The sequence below is a fragment of the Gossypium hirsutum genome, chromosome D05, assembly GCF_007990345.1.
Source record: "Gossypium hirsutum isolate 1008001.06 chromosome D05, Gossypium_hirsutum_v2.1, whole genome shotgun sequence".
In the NCBI taxonomy this organism is placed as follows: Eukaryota; Viridiplantae; Streptophyta; class Magnoliopsida; order Malvales; family Malvaceae; genus Gossypium; species Gossypium hirsutum.
Window position 1 is genome coordinate 9806528 of NC_053441.1, and position 22624 is coordinate 9829151.

The window sequence follows — 22624 nt, forward strand, 5'->3', positions numbered from 1 at the left end:
ATTGGATTTCAAAAATAATGTAAATTAAGTAGTAAATTATTTTAAAATATAGCATTTATTATCATTTCTCGGATTTGTTAGAAGCCTAGAAGTAATGAAGAAAATTTTAAAATTTTCTTTTAATTTGACCATATTTTTGTATTTTTCTAATATATGATACATTAAAGTTCAATTAATTTGTTTACTTCATTCTTTCCATGACCCTTTGAGTTCATTATAAGAATTGGTGATCCGTCGTGTTTTGTCATTTAAATCAGTTTTTTTTTTTAATTTCTTACCAATTACCAATTCTTTTTTTTTTCGATTAAGACTATTAAGTTATGAAAAATAAAAATAAAAATAAAAACATTACTTTAACTTGGTTTTTTCCTCTAATGTTTTTAAATCATAACGAATATTTTTTTTTCTTAAATCATAAATTTTGAATTAGTAAAAATGCTTTCTTTTTAATGTCATTGTGAGCAAACGCTCAAAGGTTAAACGTAGAGAAGAGTAATGATAAGAGAGTTAAGTTTTCAAATAGAATTTTTTTCCTCTAATGTTTTTAAATCATAACGAATATTTCTATTTCTTAAATCATAAATTTTGAATTAGTAACAATGCTTTCTTTTTAATGTCATTGTGAGCAAACGCTCAAAGGTTAAACGTAGAGAAGAGTAATGATAAGAGAGTTCAGTTTTCAAATAGAATTGAGATAATTTATCACAGGAGAGATTCATATCATCTATTGAAGCAAACAAGTAAACAGAGGAGGCAAAAGCTCTCTTAGACATGGAATGGAGACAAAGCTCCCAAAAAACAGACAGGACAAAAACCTCACAAATACGAAGGAGAACCAAGCTCACAAAAAAGCAGCAAGGGAGACGGCTCCTATTCAACGATGACCAAATAGATTGAACTAATAATGCACGATACACATCACCAATCCAGCAAAAGAACCAAGGGAAAACCTATTTTCATCTTGTTGGCAAAAGAGATCTATCCCAAGAGTAATAATAATAAGTTTAATGGATTTCCTTCTCTCTCTTTTTTTGGGAGGGGGGAGGGGGCAAATGGATGTAGCAATTTAGTAGATCAAAATTTAGGTTTCGTTTTTTGATCCAAAAAATTTAGAATTACTTCGGGTTTTCGGAGATACTGTCAATTTGCAAATCGAAAAAGCAGGAGCAGGCATAGCCACTCTCACCCCAGCCAAACTCAACGAAGAAATTAAATAATAAATGAACATTTTTATTGCAAAAAGTACATGAAATAATAAATTACGGTTCCAATCTCCTGCTGTCAAAAAGGAAAAGTGCAAACAATAATAATACATAATAACGAATTCAAAGCTAGAGCACTCTAGAATTCAGGCCAACAGAAGCTAAAACGCGTGCACAACATGCATCTACCCAGATAAACAAGGACACGGAAACAAAGAAAGCGAGAGCCTAGTGATTTTAGCCGGACAATTTAAACATTGGGGCCAGGAAAGTCAAATCTTTAAACTTCCGTTCATCTAGTCTCATCCTCCAGTGCACGGAAACCAGCAGTCAGATCCTCGTTGAGCTTTTTGAATTTTGCCACGAGAGCTTCTTCTCCTTCTGCCGGGTCTTCAAATTTTTGCGACCTGTGATGTTGAGATATTGACACATTAAGCACGGCATTCCGTTTGTAGCCAAAATTCATATAATTCTGAAACAGTAAATTTTGTTTTCCAACCCTAATATTTCCTATCATTTCTGTCACAAAGCTTCAACTTACACTAATCGATAAAAGAGATCTCCAAGACGATGTTTGATAAGACTGTATGTTATCTTCTGACCATCCATACCAGCTGCTTTCTCAACTGCCTGCACATGGAAATTGCGCTACACATTAGTCTCACAGACTCCAGTTGGTACACCAAAACGTAATAATTGTATGCAAAGTAGAGCAATGAAGTAGTGTAGACACCAAAGTGTTTGAAATATATAAAGCTAGAGGCAAGATACATGCTCGAGGTATATCGGTCAAAGAAAACAATTGCTTGACCTACTTATCTACAATTCCAGAGGAAACACACACACACACAACATGAACAGCAACAAAAGGACAAAAAGCTTTAGCCCCATAAATATTTAGAATTTAAAATACTAACTTCCATGAACTTTTCGAGTAAAAATAGCATAGTAGTTAACCACTTAAAAGACTTGTCATTCCCTTTTTCCTAGTTTTTCCAAATAACTTACAATGGCCATAATAGAAATTGAAAGAATGGAGGAGAGCATAGGAACTTTACCTGGTTGGCCAAAGCATTGAAATGAACAATGTTGCGCATCATCCAGACGGACTTGTAGAATGGGCAGAACTTATCATATCTGTCACAACAAACCCAAAACCATGTGCATAGAAGGATTATCATACAAAGTCAAAGACATTAATACAATGATAGTACTGAGATAATTTTCTGTTATAAAACACAGTAACAGCTGAAGCTTACGGAGTAAAAGCATTCTGAGCAAGATAATCTTCCCTTAAAAGTTTGGCAGTTTCGAGCGTGATTTTGTCTGTTTCAGCTAGAGCATCCTTTCCGACAAGCTGTAATAGTACAAATTCCAGTGAGTGTTGAAGTGAGACAGGATAAAAGATGGTGCTAAACATTTGCAGTAGTAAGCTACATAAACTAACACTAACATTACAAAATAAACATATTATCGAAAGTGAAAAAAGGAGGGGACAAGGAAAAAGTAACATTATGCTCTGTATGATTCATGCTTTGTCAAAAGTGACATACAGAATTCAAACTTATACATATCTAATAATCTCCCTCTTTCAAGTCATTATGCAGTATAATAGCTCCATTTCATCCAAAGACCCATCGCAAAATAAGGAAGCATACCTGGACAATTTCGTTCAGATCATCTTCTCTCTGAAGAACCTCTCGGGCTTTTGTCCTGATGCTAATAAAATCTGGATCAAATTTCTCATAGAAAGTTTCCAATGCCTGCAAACACAAGATAAACAACCATTGAGGATCGGTGTCACTCGGAAAAAAAGGGCCAGCTCGGAAAAAGAATAAATGGAAAATGTATTTTGGGAAAGTTCAAACTAAGAGGGATCAGATTATGAACATACCCCGGAATACTTTGAGTATGAAATAAGCCAGTTGACAGAAGGGAAATGCTTCCTCTGAGCAAGTTTCTTGTCAAGACCCCAGAAAACCTAACATTCAAACCAACAAGGGATACATGCTAAGTTTTCGTTGTATATAGGTATAACATTCATTCAAGCTAAAAGGTAGCAGCACGGACAAGCTGGCACCTTTATAAGCAAATACTGAACTGCTTCTACTATGTATACCTGGACAATACTGAGGGTTGCGGACGTCACAGGGTCAGAGAAATCTCCTCCAGGAGGAGAAACAGCACCGACAATTGTGACACTCCCTGTACGTTCTGGTCCACCAAGGCATTTAACTTTCCCAGCACGTTCATAGAAAGAGGCTAGTCTTGCTGCCAGATAAGCCGGATATCCACTATCAGCAGGCATTTCTGCCTGCAAGACAAATTAAAACAGAAAACAACTTTAGCTTAATAGAAAGAAAGCTGAGAAGCAAACAGAGTGAATATAATAATTATAAGACACCGAAACAAACAAGGAAAAAAATGTATTTTTATTGATGAAATGAAATTAGATGTACAAAGCATAACCAAATAATAATTATTGAATATACTGCTGAATGATAAAACTTAATAGCACACACCAAAGTACTGCACTTTATGAAAGTGTATACATATAATTTTCATTAGTAAAATTCTGTTAAAGAGTTTTACCAGCCGCCCAGAAATTTCACGCAATGCTTCTGCCCAACGAGATGTTGAATCTGCCATCATACTAACATTGTAGCCCATATCTCTGAAGTATTCAGCTATAGTGATCCCTGAAAATCAAAATAAAATTAAAGTTACTGGCAGCATGATCATTTCAGAATACATGATGATGATAATAGTAATATTTAAAAATAAAAAACTCATTATCATAATTTATGGAAAATAAATTACCCAAACATAACAATAATATATTCATTGCACTAGAAGTTACTCTTCAAGCAGTTATTCAATACGCAATTGATATGATTACCAGTTCATAGCTTTTACCAGTATAAATTGAGGCTTCACGAGCAGCCACAGGCATGTTAGAAGTGTTAGCCACAAGTGTTGTGCGCTTCATGACCGATTCTTCACGACCATCAGGCAATGTCATTGTCAATTGAGGGAAATCCATAAGAACCTGAAATAAATAAACAAAGAATCAGGAGACAAAAATCCCAGAGATTGATTAAGATTTCAAGACAAAAGATGAAAATAACACCTCAGCCATTTCGTTTCCTCGCTCTCCACAACCAACATAGACAACAGCATCAGAATTAGAGTACTGCACATGATCAGAAAAATAAACACAATGAATATCTATGATAGGAAGAAGCTGAAGCTCACTAAAAAACATTTATATAAAACTTTACCTTGGAAAGAGCTTGACTAATCACAGTTTTACCACAGCCAAATGCACCAGGAATGGCACAAGTTCCACCAAGAACTGAAGGGAATAGGGCATCAAGTACACGCTGATAAAAAAAAAGTCATCAGCAAATCACATCTTTTCAAAGAAGCATCAACAGAAACAACCCACAACAAAACTTACCTGTCCGGTAAGCAGAGGAGTATCTGCAGCAAGCTTTGTTGCAACAGGTCTAGGTGTACGGACAGGCCATGTCTACAAACAGATGTAGCACATTCCACGTTAAAAATTTGAAAGTTTTAGTAACATGTAATTAGCAATTTATCAGTATTGCAGGCAAAGCATTGACCTTAACTAAATAAACTAGCCAAAACCAAACATAAAGTGACAAAAAAATTAACAATAAAAAACCAATAACCAGCTTAACCTTGCCAAGTACCAGTTGGTACAAGAAATGAGCAGACCCACCCAACAATTTGACTAAAGAAAAAACAAACCGAGCCCAAAACCTAGACCCTACTATTGTCACATAGAGTCAAGGAAAATGTCATGATATGAAAAAAAACCAACCAACCAACCTGAAGCATGGTGAATTGCTTTTTGACACCTTGAAACTCAAGTTCCAGCACAGTATCCTGCCATGAAGTAAAAGGATAAATTATAGCAAAAAGAAAGATTTTACCACATTAAAGTGTCTAAAATGATATGATATAAAAGTTGAACAGACGAACCTTCAATGAATATTGACCAGGGGGAGCTATGTAAGTGATTTTTCCCATTGCATCAGGAGGAAGGGCAACATGATGTTGCATCAAACTGTTCTCAAAGACGGTCTGCATTTGAATTCCAAAGTATCAATATAAAGATCTTATAAGAAATAAAAGAAAAAAGTGAAGTGACAAAATTATCATCCTATTTCGTCTGAAGTATAGATATTCAAGGGCCATTTTTTACTGTTAAAAGAATTAAATCTTGAAAAAATCATTTTATTAATATTTATATTTTATAAATAAAATTTTAAAAATTAAATGAACAATAATTATAGAGGCCAAATTGAAAAAGAAAATCCATCCCCATTCGAGCCAGGCTAGGCAGATAAATTCTAACCATAATAGTGATCTGATTATTTTCCAATTTCAGGGAAACTATTACCAGTCTATGAACATGGAGTTACTGTGTTACCCAACTAAGCATTGCATCTCGCACTAAGGTTTCACCTAAGGATACTCAGGTGCCGAGCACCTTGATAGTGCATTGTAATTACTAATTCTGCTTACTTAAGGAACCACTACTATAGAATATAAATAACAGCACATGGCCACTAAACTTACAGCATAAAGGTCGCCACCAGTTAAAAGGTCCCCCTCACCTGCAGGAAGTAAGCATTGTATTGAACACCAACATCACAAGCCAGTCTCTATTTAAGTTGCATTTTAAAAGCTCCATACCTATTCTTTTAGGCTGAAATTCCCAAAGAGTATCTTTGTCGAGAGCCGGGACAGAGACTCCACGAGGGATATATACATCACCTGATCTTTTAGCAATAGTTTTCAAAGGCCTCTGTGCCGATAGCATTGAAACAAAAGACGAGCAGATATCAATTAATAGCAAGTACATGATAGCACAGCTATTAACAGGTTAGTTGGTTTTAGTGACAAAATAAACCAGGGAAAGACCTAGTAATATAAGAATTTAAACTGCATGTGAAGTATGCTTGAACCTGAATTCCATCAAAAATATTTCCCAATATTCCTGGTCCCAACTCAACTGACAGAGGCTGCAACATCAACATACGATTATAAGTTTGAAAATAGAATCAACACTGTCAGGAACTTTAAGTGTAAGTTTTAGAGTGGTTTTAAAACAATAAACAATAATACACCTTGTGTGTCCGCAGAACTGGATCATTCACCATCAGACCAGCCGTTTCTTCATAAACTGAAATAAGAATAAATTGAAAGTTTCCTGTTAATTTTCTGCTAAGTCTCACTATAGCCACTAGAAATTCTTACTTCTTTTTTACGTACATACTATCTTTCCAAGAAAACAAAGAGCATAATTAGGTGACATCTTTAACAGAAAAGGCTAATGTTATTATTAATAAAAAACCTTGGATTGTAGCAGAGTCTCCTTCCAACCGAATAATTTCACCAATCAGATTGTCATGACCAACACGGACTAATTCATACATGGCAGCACCAGCCATTCCATCTGCAACAACGACTGGTCCTGACACCTGCAATGTGATAATTTAAGCGGAAAAACAATGAACATAAAAAGATAAAATGCATTAACCCACCTATTTCAGTAGGTTGGTAATCAATCAGAAAAGAGATTCAAGTTGATAAAATAAAATTTTAAACATAATACGTAAGCATCATGATCCTTTTCTTTCTGGGAAATGTAAGCATCATGATCCTTTTCTTTCTGGGAAATAAAAAATTGAATATCAAGCAATTTCTTCAAATACGCAATTACTTATATATCAACATCTTTTTTTTTTAAAAAAGGCCGGTTTCTCATTTTGTCTTATCATGGAATTCATAATTCTGAACCAGGCTTAGCATCCGAATCAGGTAGATCATTTTAGTTCACATTGAGCAACGGAAGCAACTCAAGTGAAAATATGAAACAGATCACAACATTTATTACCACTGGTTTAACAAAAGCAACAATAGTTTGACAAAATAAAGTCATTGGAAAAACCAGAAAAGGAGCTAATTTTTTGTATTACCAAAGCTCTAACCAAAAAATTTACACAGGAATAAACGAAATCAGAAGTAAGCTAATAGACCACAAAGCAGTTAAAGCGGAATATTCGTGTAAAATGACATCTAGATCAGTCCAAATTCATTGATCATACATTACAAAGAAAAAAAGGAAAAAATATCCTCAGAAAAAACGTATCGAAGTTTTCAGATCATTATAACTGGTATTAACAAAAGAAACGCAGATCAAGAATATTAAAAAAAAAAAACTTAAAACTCAATTCCAAGAAATCAGATCAAAAAATCATAAAGCTCATAAAAATGTCTAAAATCAACTAAATCAAAGAAATTACACTAAAAGGACGCAGATCATTGAATAAAAACTTCGAAACACACCCTATTGAAATCAATCCCACGTTAAAAGCAAATCAAAATGAGGTTGGAAAGGTAAGTAATCATAAGAGGGGGTAATTCACCTTACGAACATAACCGAATTCACTTTCTTTCTCTGAATCCTCAAACGTCGTCAATCTGGCTCCGTAAACTGCCGGCATTTTTTTCCCTTTCTTACTCAAAAGAAATTAGACAAGAATGAAACTAATCCGATCAAGTTTTGATCGAGCCAAGGAGTTCAGCTTGGATATTTCAAGATCTGATAAAACTAGTAGAGTCGATTCGATTGTAGTAGAGAAAGAAAAAAAGATATTAAGTATCTTTCAAAACCCTAGAGGCTCAATCGAGAGAAAAATGCAATGATGCAAAGAAAAATGACTACTCTCGGAGAGAAGACAAGAGAGAGGAGAACGTGAATTATGAGATTTATGATCATTATTTATTTATTCATTTACTACCTTCAAAAAAGTAATTTAGTTCAGTACACGGGATTTTTTGTGTTTTGGCTGGAATTTTATTATGTTTAAGTATTATATATGTGCTTGGTTTAAATTTTATAATAGAATGTATTATTTTTTTATTTATATTTATAATTGTATTTGCACAACCCTTTAAATTTTTAATTTAATTCTAAATTAGTTGTACGTTTTAAAAATTTTATTTGGAAATATATGTTACATATTTAGTTAATTATTATAATTGGTGTATCCTATTACATTAAATGCAATTGAAAATTCTTGTAAAAAGTTGAGAATTGAGAGATTTAAGAGGCCTAATTAGCACCCATAATTTTCATATTTTCCTTAAAATGTAATTACACTGTACAAAATAATTTTTTTTAAAATTTATAATGTAATTATTACACTTTTTTGAATTTACAAACAACAATAACTCATATACTATTTTTAATATTGGTGATGAAAATATTCATAAATATATGGTTATACTATTTATAAAAAACAGCTAAATATTAAATAGAGAGAGTAAAACCATGTATTTAACGAAATCTAAAAATATCGGAAAGGTGAAGTATAGATGAGAAATGTAGTCCATAAGTTTGGTAGTAACGTGGATACATAGGGAAAATGCAAAGGTAGTTTCCTGAAGGTCGGGCCAAAGCCTATGTGTCACTCTCACTCTCACTCTCGCTCGCGTCGCATCTTAATTTGGATGGGAGCGCATTGCTGTTTTTTTGGCATTTTCTTCTTTATTACCATTATTTATTTAGTTCTATGGTTCCACCTTTGTCCACTTCTTTTTTCTTTCTTTTTCTTTTTCTGAAAGTACAGTTTGTCGAACTTTGGATGGAGTTTTAAATAGTTTTTCTTTTATATTATTTAATCCATTTATATTTTAAAGTATTATTTAGTGATTAAAATTTTTATTTAATTTTAATAACAGGGGAGGATTGTATTTTCACTCATTTAATAACAAAAAATGAATAAATTAATTATATTTATTATAGATTTTGAAACCTACAAATTAATTTTTCCCTTAATTTTATGTTCAAAATTATGTTTTTATGGATAAACTATAAAAATGTCATCAAATTATGTATTTCATTCTATTTTGGTCACTCAACTATTAATTTTTTTGATTTAGTGACTAAATTTTTTGAAATTAAATATTTTAATCACTTGGGTTGATGTAGGTTTTTTTTGTTGTACTTTTACTCAAAATTAGCCCTCTAATGTTTACATATTCTATCAATTTGATCCTAAATATAAAAAATTTAACAATTTTAGCCATCAATGTTTACAAAACTTGTTACTTTAGTTCTAATTCTAAAAAATTTAATAAAATTAACCCTCAACATTTACAAAATTTGTCAACTTAGTCCTAACTCTAAAAATAAAAAAAAAATCATTTTTAGCCCTTATAACCCAACAACTAACCTATGTGAGATTAAAAAAAAAAGAGTATCTTCTTTCAAGCCACTTACAAAATAACTCTAAATTATTGGGATAAAACATGAAAAAGTTAAGATCCAAAAGAAGATGAATGCGTTAGAAACATTTTGTCCGGGTAATAATGCAGCCAATTATTCTAATTAAGTACTAGATTAGTTTCGTCCAATGCGAAGCTTAAATTATAGTAAAAGAAATTGTTGCAAGTGAGGAGAAAAAATGATGTTGCTTGACATTTTGGCTTGATCCCTTTTTACATTAAAATATATTTATAAATTTATTATTTTAATTAAAATATTATTTTTATAGCTAGTGTCACCTGACTTATTGGCCACAAGCCCGTTCTTGATATTTTTGGGACCCTATGTGAAACAATAAACTGAAATCTCTTTTACAAAATATATAAAATGTAATACAATAAATTAAAAACATATACTAGTAATAAAATAAAAAAATTTGAACCCCTTTTATTTTATTTTATTTTTTTACCTGTAATGAAACATCGATCAGAAAACTTAAAATGCTAAAGATTTTTTTTTTTTCACGTTAAAAGTTGAAGAACTTTTTTGGGCTCCTTCTAGCCTGGCCCTCGGAGACCGCACTCCTAAAGTACCCCTTGGGCCGCACCTGATTGGCGACACCCAATTTTATTGTAGAAAACATACTATTATCGTAATTAATTTACAACCAATCTCATTTTTACAATTAATTTTTTGTATTATTTAGATAATAAAAAAATCCAATAATTTAAGTTACTCAAATTACCCTTTAAAATTTATACTCGCATTCGATAATTCCTGTTGGTTTAATCATTTTTTTATTAAATCAATTTAATGGATCATAATTTATAAAAAAAAATTAACTCGATCGAATCAAAGTTCAATAATCAATATAACTAAATTGATTTTAGATCAATTGGTTTAGTTGATTAATCAAATTTAATTATTAACCTTGAATAATATATATTTATTTTATATATTATAAATAATTAAAAACATATTAAATTAGATTAATTTTTTCAGTTGAATTGATTTAAAAATCGATAAGTGATCAAAATAACTACACAAATCAAACTTATAACTGAAAAAATCATGTAAACCATTCAAACTACATTAAACTAATTGAAGTTGCCTTTGGATGCTCAGGTGAGAATGGCTCAAGGCCTATTCTTTAGTGCTTAAAAAAAACATTTCTGACTCCAAAAGTACTTTTAGAAGAAAAGCTGTGCAGAACAAGTTGTTTTTGGCTGAAATTTTTAGTTTTTCAGAAGTGCAAGCACTTCTGAAAAGGAGAAGCTAAAAATTTTAGCTTTTCTTCTCCTAAAAGCACTTTGGGTGCTTAATTACTTTTTCACCTCTCCAATAACATAATACTTTCTTTTTTTTTCTTGGTACTTAATTACAAATGTGTTAAAATCATTAATTAAAAATAAAAAAAATTTAAAATATTAATTACAAATATTTAATGGTTATATTTAAATATTTAAAATATAATTTATATATTCTAATTAAATTTTATAAATAATTAATATTTATTACTTAAAAATATTTAAAATTTATATTTCATATATTAAAATATTAACAATAAGTTATAATAATTTTTTTATATTCTTACTAAAATATAATAATATTAACTAATTTAAATATTATTTAAATGCATATTTGTTAATTAATAATAACATGTCTAAAATGAATATTTTATTTCTGAAAAGTACTTTTTGACAGCAATGCTAAACACTCAAATTTTAAACCAAATTTTTTAAAAACATTTATCAAAAGTATTTTTCCACAACACTTTTTAAAAGTACTTTTCAAAAATATTATCAAATTAACCCTCAGTTGAAAATGGTTCAGTCAGTGCGTTTGGTCCCTTTTTTACTTGATCGTTGCGCAAAATTGCCTTTGGATTAACTGTGACGAGTTTTAGTTAATTTTTTGTACCAGACTGCACTTCCCAATTTTGACTGAGGGTTTATGCAGCAATGGAGACGCTTTCTCAATGGGGGGCATTCTTAATAGTTATTTTTAATATGTATTTTATTAAATAAATTTATAAATTCATATGTTTTTAATTATTTCGTAAAAGTATGTTTTATTATATATCATTTATAATCTAATGCCTTTAATAGTTATTTTTTATTCTACAACCAGTAGCAAAATTAGGGGCAGGTAGAGGCTTCGACCCCCTTAAAATGAAAAATATTTCATATGACCTATTTAAAAATTTTAAAAATTTAAATTAGTAAAGATAAAATTATACTTTAGCCTCTCCTAAAATATAAAAAATTGACTTAATCATTTAAAAATTATAAATATATAATCTATTAAAATAGTAGAATTATATTTTTTCTATTGTAAAAATTAGAAATTAATTTTGACCCCAAAAGTATTTTTTTTATTTACTTTCGCTTTTGATTATAGTTATGTTTGAATCTAAACATATAACTAACTATTATTTCTAATCTCACTATCAATATTCAATCTCATTGCTATAGTAAATAATATGATTGATTTTAACTTCACTTAAATTAAAGGCACCACCAATCTAAATAGATTCTTTTTATTTTTTATAGAAATAAAATTCGGCAAAAAGAAAAATATAGGATGTCAGTGAGTGGGCACTTGGAATCCTATGATTGGGGTCTGGCTTTTCCGACATGATTATATGGGAATTCGAATACTGAAAATAATAATAATAAGAATGGAATCTGAGATTGAGTATCCGATACACGTGTCCAGTTTAGGACAAAGAAAAGATGTAGTAGGTTTCAGCTTGACATGTATGTACAACAATGGACAATGAAGCCCATTTGCAACCCAATATAATTGGGTTCTCAACTCAAACCCATAAAATCTGTTTTTATTTTTTTAAATTCAAGTGATCACGTGACTAAATGTTACAAAAGGAATAATAATAGGATTTATTTCAGAAAATTCGAATACCCAGTGACCCGAAACCGCAACGATGATGCATGTGAACTCGAATCCTATTCATTGCCAAGAACAAAAAAAAGAACGAAACAACATGGTGAGTCAAAACGTTTGAGTTTGCGTTTCAACATTGGGGGCTAGAAGAAATTGAAGAACAAGGCTCCAACTGTAAGGACAATTTTGAAAGGATCGAAATTAAAAAGGGGATTAGAAGAGAGAAGAGAGAAGAGATGATGGAAGGCGAAGGAAGGAGCGAAGCCGGCAAAGCATTTGGATTGCTGATATGTGGTACGTTGGTGTACTACCATTGTGCTTACCGCAATTCTACCATCCTCTCTCTCTTCTCCGATGTCTTAATCGTTCTCCTTTGCTCTCTTGCTATTCTCGGCCTCCTCTTTCGTCAAATGAACATCTCGTACGCTTTCTTTTCTATTTTCCCCGCTCTGGGTTCTTTTCAATTTATTCATTTCTTTGTTAGGTTTTTTGTTTTTTTTACTCTCTTGCCGTTTATATTTTCAATTGTGGATTCTTGCTAGTTTAGGGTTGATGTACTGTGTGTTCTGAGAAGACCGAGTTTATATTTTCAAGTTGCAATAATTAAGCTGATTGATAGTTTTAAATTCCATTTTGTTAATGGGGATTGGTGAAGTTTATTATTTATGCTTTGCGCTGCTTTTGATTCGAAGAAATGGGTGAATTTGGACTGTTGTCGTCCCTTTCCTACCAAATTATATTATCTTTCGTTTATCATGCTATCAAGTACGTTCTTACAGTGCGATTGCAGTAGTCCCTGGGTTTAGGTTTAAGTTGGTTTAACTAATCATGGTGAAAGGAGAAATTATGTGGGTGGTCATCAAAATAAATTATTATTGATCATCTTGATGATGTTTGACCAGATTATGCTTATAGATCGATTTAGCATTTCGGGTGTTTGTTTGATATTATTTTCGTTAATCGACTCTATTTTAACTTTCACTGTATCTGGGGAATTATTAGGGCATTAGGTTAATTGAGCTTTGTATTAGGCTCCATTGTTGCTGAAGATATTTTCAGTTTGTACGAGATCTGAACTATAGTTTGATTTGAATATAGTGTTGAAATTGCCCTCCACTTGGGTTGTCTTCCTATTCTTCTAATATTGTCATGTATTTCTTATATTTCTTTCCTCTTTTCAAATATCATCTTATTGTTCTGCGTTTCTGGAACTGCTGATATGTGCAATGTGATTTGTCTAATACATTCATACATGATTTAGCTCTTTTCATTTTAGGAATGGATTTTTATTCTTGAACTATTTCACCCTCATAATGGAAATGCTGTTTTATAGGGTACCAGTGGATCCACTTGAGTGGCAGATCTCACAGGATGCCGCTAATAGCATTTTTGCATGGTTAGCTAATACTGTGGGAGCTGCTGAGTCAGTTCTAAGAGTTGCAGCAACTGGACACGACAAAAGGCTATTTTTTGGGGTGAATTTTTGCGGCTTAAATTGCTCTACACTATAAAATCAGCTAGTTTTTGCTATTTAGATCCTAATTGCTCCACTTAGTTTATATCTTTTGAATATCCACCTCAAAGGCATGTTACTGCAAATCTTCCGGATAACTGCCCTTCTCCTTGGAACCCTGGCCATCCGTTTTTCTCTTGTTGGTCGATTTGCTCATTGATTTGAAACCTTTTGATGATTATACATGCAATTATCTTGATTTTTCTTTTTGTTTTTTTTTTCTTATTAACCTGATGCATGTCTTCCTTCAGGTTGTTGTTTGTCTTTACATGCTGTCAGCCATTGGACGATTGGTCTCTGGCGCTACAGTTGCTTATGCAGGTATGTTTGCCATTAAGTTCTGTTTCCTGTTGCTGAATCAGTTAGTTTTTGTAGTCGAAACATAGATATTTGAACTGGTTAATGTTGAATGAGCTTCACTCTATTTATTTTTCTTGAGATACTGTCAAGTTTCTTTTGTTCATTCAAGCACTATGAATTGATTTTATGCATTGGGAATTTGGTATTTGTAGCAATCATTGTATCAGCAGTACCTTTTTAAATGCCATTGAAATTACTTTACACATGACGGGATGTTGGAATGTGGCCAAACTATGTAAAAAGTTATTCGCTGTCCAACAACAAAGAATACTTGATTTTTCACAAGATCACCCGAAATTTTAGCAAGCTTGATGGTTTCTTTTCTTTGATTCTGTATCTTCCTGAGATTTATGAAAAATCAAACTCTTTTTGTTTCTGAAATAGGATTATGCTTGTTCTGCCTTTACATGCTTGCTGAGAACTCACAGTCAATCAGAACATGCGTTCCTCAGTTACAGAGGCAAAGAAATGGCACCAGTGTCGAAGACAATAATATGTAACTGCAGGTGCAGTTTGAAAACTTAGTGAAGCAATTGAACAGAAAATATTAGGAAAGCAAGTTGAAGCTTCTGAACATTGTTTTCAGATCAGGCCAAGCCTTGTCGTATCCTTGCTATTCTTGGTCCCAGACTGTAAGTTGCATTAGTGATGTTTAGTGCTGTACTTTTCCTATGGTTGATCTTTATCAATAAAACTAAATTCATTTATATCAAGTACGGATGTAACCTCTAAGAACGTGAGAGAAACTTTTGATCTTACCTCCTTTATCGCATTTATAGCAGGAAACCATTTTGGATTATATACATGACTGATTTTAGTGGAATGTTCTTAGGACACAATGTGGTTATATAAATTTCTCAAGGCTGGTACTTGCTTTGCCCTTGATCTTGACAGAATAGACTGCGTGGAATAATTTTTGTTTTTATCACCAACAAATTGCTGGAAGAAAATGTTATTTCCAAAGAAAACCAAAGTGCCGGAGCAAGAAGCTGCCTTCCCAAGCCACTTTCCAAACAGCAATTGCGGTGCAATATCACGTAATACAGTTCACTTATCCCATCTCAAGCCACACAAAAAGGCTAATACGGAGACCAAATTGATCAAAATTTCATGTGATAGAAGAAATCTGTGGGTACATGTCAATATTCAATATATCCCCACAATGGAGGTCACCTGATAATTCAGCGGAACAAAATTAAAAAAGAATTTTGTAGAAATTGCTAGGGTTATTCAGATTAAAAAATATATATGGGCACTGATACTAATAAATATCATCAGCCATCCCAGAGCTTCCACAAACAACCCTGAGTCTACTACCATGCTAGCACAGCATCCTCTTGCACTTTAAAGAGAGGAGTGCCGACTAGTTTAGCTACGGGAGATGTTTTTGTAGAGCCATCACAATATGCGTTTCTCAACAAGCAACATGTCTTTCCAGGCTTCATAAAACGTCCAGGTGATACCTGAGGCGGGCATTACTTTTAAACAGCTAGCACCCCACCCTCTGTACAGACCCGTGAGGCCCTCATCCCGGATTACCTCAGCAAGTGCTGCTACCATATTTGGTGGACACTTACCCTGCAAAGCTCCCACCATTAGCCGTTTTCTGGCAACTTCCAAGGGAAAGCTGATGGTGCTAGCAGTAAAACCTGGCCATTCCAATTCACCCAATTTAGCAAGTGAAGCATTGGTGCACTAAGAGTGTTCCATTTTAAATAAAATAATAATAAGCATTGTTAATGATACCCAGAAAACCCCATAAATATTTTCCAATTCTAACAGAAAAGGCAAAGACTCACCAGCAAGCGCTCCAACTACAAGCATCTCCGGACGATTTAGAGATTTTTTCTTCTTCGATTGGCAGTAGGATTTCTTTAGTTTTTCGTACATAAAATAGTAACAAGTACTATATGGAAGCATGCCCACTAGAGTTGGGGAGAGACCAGCATAAAAGGCACCAACACCACCATCCTTGTAAATCTTGCTAATTGCAATGCTTAAGCTAGGGTATATGTCAGGGCTAACAGTCAACCTATCCTGTGAGAATTACAAGAACATTCAGCCCCATAAGCAAATGGGTAAAATGAGAAACCCTATAATACCTTCAACAGGATCTGATTCAAGTTAATTATTTACCCAAGTGTCAAAACAACATAAAGATAGGCTACTCGACCATTTACCCAATGCTCAGACAAATGAGATACAAAGAGGAATCTGAACTCTGAAGCATTAGAAAATTGATGAGTTCGATGACATTATACAGGCCAAACTCTTAGATGGACTTCATGTAGAGCCAGTGTTCAAAGCAAAATCTAGAAGAAATAAATCATCTTGATGCAGAATGTTCTGCTCTTATCTTTCTTTTTATTTGGGAAAATAGAAACATAATGAACTCATGAGATATCAGATACCTTGAGAACTTCAAGTGGATGGCATGCAAGTGTGCTAACAATTCCAGCAGCTGCACCAGCCACAGCAACTGGAGAAACCCAGGAAAGAGAAAAGTTAACATTAACATGACCAATTTGCAATTTTGGGCCTTCAATCTGCTTCCATTTCTCCTGTGCTGATGTCATTGTTCGCTTGACGCACTCGAATGTTCCAAGCTCAATTGCTTGGGTAGGAATTATTCTAAGCATATTGATTCCATTTCCAGCCCACAGTCCTTGCCAACCTTGCTGCTCAATGATCTCAATGAAACTACCAGTTATGTTTTTGGATCCAACACCTACCACCAATCTGGTCCTGCATGTCAGAACCCCAAATTATGAGTTTAACAAATAAGTTACAAGTGTCTCAACATAATTCATCAGAAATTTAAGCAACAAGTACATTCATGACAAACACATGATAATGATTTTTAAGGCAAAAAGGATCATGAATAAGGTAACAATGATGAGAACAAACTATCCTAAGATTTCAACGACTTGATATCCAAAACATTGCAGGTCAACAATTTATTATACCCTAGAAACTAAACAAACAATACACACATCCAATCCTATGATACACTAATTATCCTGAAACTCATAGGAGCAATAAGTGTACCACAGTGTAGTACATGGAAAGAAATCCAGCAACCACAAGAATCAACACCCTGAGACTTCATTTTTTTTTCTTTTTTGGGGGGAATAAAACAAGGGCAACAACAAGCAGAAAGCACCAAACTGGTTTATTGTCAATCAATTTGACTAAATTTGAAGGATCTATAACTCAGTATCACAATAAAAGGCCTGAATGGACATTCAAATTCTCAAACTTACACCAAAACGTATAGTAGTTGACAAAAGTTTGTCAGCCAATTTATCCACTGTAAATTTCTAATGCTCAATGCCATTAAAAATATGGAGAACAAATTAAATGAAATTGAGAACCATAATTAAAATTTATGATCAATATGGAAAGAAATTCAATAGTTTTTACTTAAAATCGAAAACTGTGAAGTGAGCTATATAGTACACCCATGTTCAAGCTTCCAGATGAGTTCCATATCTTTTAAAAAATTTAATGCTCATTGAAAGAAAAAATTACACTTACTAGACACCAGATAAAGAATCATAAACGTTAGACGTAATGGTAGAGACAAGAACTCAGCAAAATAATGAAGGAAACCATATAACACAAGTGTATACCAACCTGATAGTTTCTAAAGGAGCGAGGACAGCTTTGGTCATAGCCCCAGCTAAAGCTCCACTAAGAAACTCACCAACTTCTCTAGTCCTCAAGAAATTCTAAATCATAATCAGAACATGTTTTTGTGATATCGGCAACAATCATTTTCATGAAACAAAAGATAACAGTTATTTGAAACGGTAGCCTTCTAAACTTCAGATCTCTGAATTTCCATAACAGCTATTTTGATGCTGCTGGCAAATGGTTTAGGGAATATAAAATTAAATGAATTACATCAAAGATATCTCATAACTCAAGCTAACTCTAAGATCAGTAACCATCTTTGGCCATCATAGTGCAGGGAGTCATATAGATCAATAAAATTGACAAAATCCAATATCAAAATTTTCCAGCAATACATTTCTTAACACAAACAAATTAGGAACAAGATATCTTTCATGTCCATAAAATCTTTTGAAAATTTAGAAAAACCAGTAATGAAATATAGTCAAAATAAAAATAAAAAGAATTCTTGATGGACAAAAAGAAAACAATATTCTTAAGAGGGTGATTTTCTTTTATATCTTTTACTCGGTGTATTTTTTGTTTGGAATAGTAGTCTCCCCATAACTATCAGCAGCTAAACATTTTATAAAGAAATTTGAAAAAATTTGATGCAGAAACGCATGTCGTTTATTGCCACAGCTTTTTACCTCCAGCAAGTGGGATACCAAAGAACTTTCTTGTTACTTTATATTTTACACTTTCCATTTTCCCAGCACCCAAACAGCACCTTAGGCTTAAAGCAGTAACACCATAAAAGGGGGAAAGAGAAAAAAACTCACTCTAATGGGAACTCTCAAATCGGGAACTTGAAGTCGGATCTCAAAAGGCTTTGGAGAATGCAAAGAAAAAGGCTTTTCGAGTTCGTCAAGCTCCTTCGGAACAACCAACGCCATGTTCCCAAACACCCTGTACCTGTTCTTCTGCGATTCAAAATCCGTTTTCAACATTATTGCTACTTTACTTTCTCTGTAATAAAAATATAAATAAAATTTTGTTCACAGATTTCAGATATCCCAAACTCAGAAGATTAAAAACATAAAAAAATGCAAATATTTTGATCAAGCATGCAAAGAAAGATCCCTTTATTTTAAATTTTCTCTCAATTTGTAAGTAATAATAACTACAAAAAATTAGAAGAAAAAAACCAAGGACAGAGAACAGAGAGGAAAATTGACGTGCCTGAGGCAGAGAGGGCGATTTTTGGGGCATTAGATATTTTCTTACGCTTTTTCGCTTGCTTTTTTTATTTTGGGTTTGGAAAGAGAAAGAAAGGGAGGGAATTTGGATTGTCTTTGGGGTTTTCTGGAGGGATTTGGCTTCTTTGATTTTTGTGTCTACTCTAGGGTTTTTCACTTTGTCATCTTCCGGCTTTTTTTTTTAATAATTCAATTTAATTAATTAATTATGAAATTTACCAAAGTAAAAATTTATATACGAAAATAATTTAAAATTTTTTATTAAATATGTTTCCTTAATATTTTCTTTAGAAAGTTGTAATCAATTTTAAAATTCTCATTAAATATTTTTTTTCTTTTAAATACTTTTCAAAAATTATTACCAACTATAAAATTATCATTTAAGTCCCATTAAATATTTTTTCCTTTACTTCAAATTCTCATCTAATTCCCATAAATATTTAAAATAAATTTTGATATACTTTAAATTTTAATAATCATTAGAATTAAATATTTACTTCATTTATGCTTCTTGTACTTATAAATATAGACTTTTTTTTTTGTTATTTACTCTCTTTATATCTCTTTATTTTATAACACTTTTTATTATTTTATTATTTCTTCTTTTCACATTGTCCTTTTTATTATTTATTATTTCTTTTATTTCTCTTATTCTCAGTTGAAAACCTTACTTGTCATATTTAATAGTTAATTTCAAAATCAAAGACCAAACCTTCTCCTTCTCATTGTTGACTTCTATGGTTGAGATCTCTTAATAGTTAGTTCCAAATATTCTAAAACAATTATCAAAGTTTTGAACTACTCTTTCTACGACGATTTTTTTAAAATATAGTCAATGCTGCCTGACACGAAGGCGACACCTAAAAAAATAATTTTTTTTAAAAATTAACAGATGTCGCCTAACATACTGACAATACCCAAATTTTCTTTTCTGAATTTTTTTTTTGTTTTTTTTCACCATGAATACTCGTATTTTTCATGGCTATTCCAAACAATACATATTACCCAAAAAATTATTTTTTTTAAGTCAATCATTGGCTCATCAATGGGTAATGATATCGATGTGTCAAGCAGCATCGACGAACATTGTAAATTTCAAGTAGTTTTCATATATAAATTTTTACTTAGATTATTTTCATAGTTAATTAATTAAATTAGATTATTTTTTAAAACCCCTCAAATTTCATTTATCATTTTATATTTCATTATATACATGGTAGCAAGTAAATGAGGCAAATTACACATAAAAGCCCTATTTTTTTAAAATTTATCGAAATGGGTCCGGTATTTTATTATTTACCGTAATGGGCCATTTTCCCCGAAATCGCATCCACGTCAGCGCGATGTCAGGGGATGTGTCAACAAATCGCGTCCACGTCAGCGCGATTACTTACGTGGCAACAAATAGCTTCCACGTAAGCGCGATTTGCTGACGTGGAAGCAATAATTCATGAACAATTTATGTTTTTTAGCTTGAAAAACTTTGAAAGGCCATAACTTTTGGCTCGGTTGTCCGATTGAGACGATTTTTTTTTATTTCAAATAACTTTTCGAGATCTACGCGCTGACAAATGGCCAAAGGTGGTTTGCCGCAGTTTTCGTCGAAAGAAATCCTTTTTTGCCTCTAAATTTTGATTTTTTTGGTTTAAAATTGAATTTTGAAACATTCAAATCATTATTTTCCTTATTTATTTGAAGTAAACACCAGATTTTTTTTTACAAAATTGTTGCGTTATTTTTTCTGATTTGACACGTGTATGGAATAGTCTGATAAATCATTAGAACGTAAGTAATATAATTAAGATAATAACAGTGTTTTTATAATATGTCAATTAATTAGTTTAGTTTAGTTGGTTTAGATGTTTGCTCTTTTTCCTTAGTACCTTGGTTCTAATCTTCTTGCCAATAAATTTGAATCTTTTTTGTACTTGTTGCGTTTACTTTTTTTAATCAATTAACTCTTCAATATTACATTAATATATATTATTAGTACAATAGTATAGACGGATTGACAATTTGAGCTACAATATTATGAATATTAACTACAATACATAATTTGAGCTACATATTAAGTAATACATTAATATGTATTATTAGGGGCAAAATACCAAAAAAAGGGGTAAATTACACATAAAAAGGGGGTATTTATATTTTTTGGACCATTGGGTACTGTTCACGCGCGGGCCGAAATCCCGTCCACGTCAGCGCGAGTTGCTGACGTGGACGTAATTTCTTGGCGTGTACCCTGACATCGCGCTGACATGGATGCGATTTCGCGGAAAATTGACCATTCCGGTAAATAATTAAATAATTGACCCATTTCAGTAATTTTTTTAAAAAAATGGCTTTTATTGGAAAATTGCCCAAGTAAATGTTGGTAACTGTCAATTTGAAGAAAAATAGTTTCAAAAAATACATTTTATTTGCATTTGGTTGAGGTGGACGAGAACTATTTATTCAAGCCTCGATCCAAAGTGAAATTGAATCAGACAGGCCATTCAATTTATGAACAACTTTAACTATTAGCAAACAATTTTTCCTATTCCATCAATAACTTACGAAAATGAATACCCTTGACCAATGAATTAAAGACCGGAACTAATTTAGATATTATTATATCATAATTTATAAATACAATATAGAAAGATCATATGGTTATATGAATTTTTCAAAGTTTATATATAATACAGTATGTATTGTTAAAATTACAAATATCAATATCATAAATAGTTAAATATAATAAATTATTGCTGTTTTTGCACGCTCGAATAGGAGAATAAACGTGTTTCAACACGATCGAACTTATATCTTTTTGTATTGACACCAACCAAACTAAAACTCAATTGATACTTATTATGTTTTTTAAAATAAATTTATCAACATGTTTAAATATTTTTTTATATATAAAATAAAACTAGAATGTATCATATCACTTTATTGATGTTGTTTATAAATAACATTTTCAGTAAGAAATGGGATAATTTGGTAAAACCATGTGATGGTGTCATAAGGCTAAAACATTACTCTCACGTTCCATGCAGCTTTAGGCGATCATTTCGATTAAACACGCTCAAGTCAGTCTAACCACCACAAAATGATGATTCAACTAGAATTCCTCCAATGCACCAATTTATATAGCTGAAGCAACTCTAGCCAAAATAAAAAATAATGCACGAGAGGTGTTTGAGTAAATGCTCTCAATGAATTACATTACTCTTAAGATTTCAATAAACAATGGACGAATAAAGTGAATTACAAGTTAGGAGAGGCTCTCTATTTATAATTTAGCTCCCCAAAATCGACGGACGAGATTAGCCTATCCTTTAAATTTAGGGATTTACAATATTACATAATTAAATCCAGTCTAATCTTATAATATATGTTTCCCCTTAATATTCTAAGATTAGTTTCCCTATTTATCATGGTAGCCGATGTTGTCATATATTCATCATTGGGTCACCCAGGC

At 32.1% G+C, this 22624-nt stretch overlaps 3 protein-coding genes across 5 annotated transcripts; 1 reads left to right on the forward strand and 2 right to left on the reverse strand.

Annotated features, from left to right (window-relative positions):
* Positions 1 to 1209: 1209 nt before the first annotated feature.
* LOC107906361 (V-type proton ATPase catalytic subunit A-like) lies at positions 1210 to 8060 on the reverse strand. The gene is made up of 20 exons (XM_041093604.1): positions 7664 to 8060; positions 6589 to 6715; positions 6362 to 6417; positions 6200 to 6256; positions 5928 to 6039; positions 5811 to 5848; positions 5211 to 5312; positions 5058 to 5114; positions 4663 to 4734; positions 4484 to 4585; positions 4333 to 4395; positions 4119 to 4251; positions 3795 to 3901; positions 3322 to 3516; positions 3097 to 3183; positions 2861 to 2965; positions 2462 to 2559; positions 2261 to 2339; positions 1744 to 1832; positions 1210 to 1609 (listed from the first exon to the last, which is right to left on the reverse strand). Exons 1-20 carry the CDS (start codon positions 7739 to 7741, stop codon positions 1495 to 1497), a joined length of 1872 nt encoding a protein of 623 aa, XP_040949538.1. The 5' UTR covers positions 7742 to 8060; the 3' UTR covers positions 1210 to 1494.
* A 4319-nt stretch (positions 8061 to 12379) lies between these two features.
* On the forward strand, positions 12380 to 15083 carry LOC107906362 (reticulon-like protein B22). Of its 2 annotated transcripts, none has more exons than XM_016833337.2 (4): positions 12380 to 12832; positions 13745 to 13886; positions 14176 to 14245; positions 14669 to 15083. In XM_016833337.2, the coding sequence occupies exons 1-4, from the start codon at positions 12648 to 12650 to the stop codon at positions 14782 to 14784; spliced, it is 513 nt and encodes a 170-aa protein (XP_016688826.2). In that variant the 5' UTR covers positions 12380 to 12647; the 3' UTR covers positions 14785 to 15083. The 2 variants fall into 2 exon arrangements, with proteins under 2 accessions (XP_016688826.2, XP_040949541.1); XM_041093607.1 differs by having other exon boundaries at positions 12415 to 12705.
* A 297-nt stretch (positions 15084 to 15380) lies between these two features.
* On the reverse strand, positions 15381 to 19308 carry LOC107906363 (probable mitochondrial adenine nucleotide transporter BTL1). Of its 2 annotated transcripts, none has more exons than XM_016833338.2 (6): positions 19142 to 19308; positions 18742 to 18882; positions 17921 to 18015; positions 16696 to 17029; positions 16084 to 16321; positions 15381 to 15933 (listed from the first exon to the last, which is right to left on the reverse strand). In XM_016833338.2, exons 1-6 carry the CDS (start codon positions 19169 to 19171, stop codon positions 15683 to 15685), a joined length of 1089 nt encoding a protein of 362 aa, XP_016688827.1. In that variant the 5' UTR covers positions 19172 to 19308; the 3' UTR covers positions 15381 to 15682. The 2 variants fall into 2 exon arrangements, with proteins under 2 accessions (XP_016688827.1, XP_016688828.1); XM_016833339.2 differs by having other exon boundaries at positions 18742 to 18928; positions 19142 to 19278.
* Positions 19309 to 22624: the final 3316 nt, after the last annotated feature.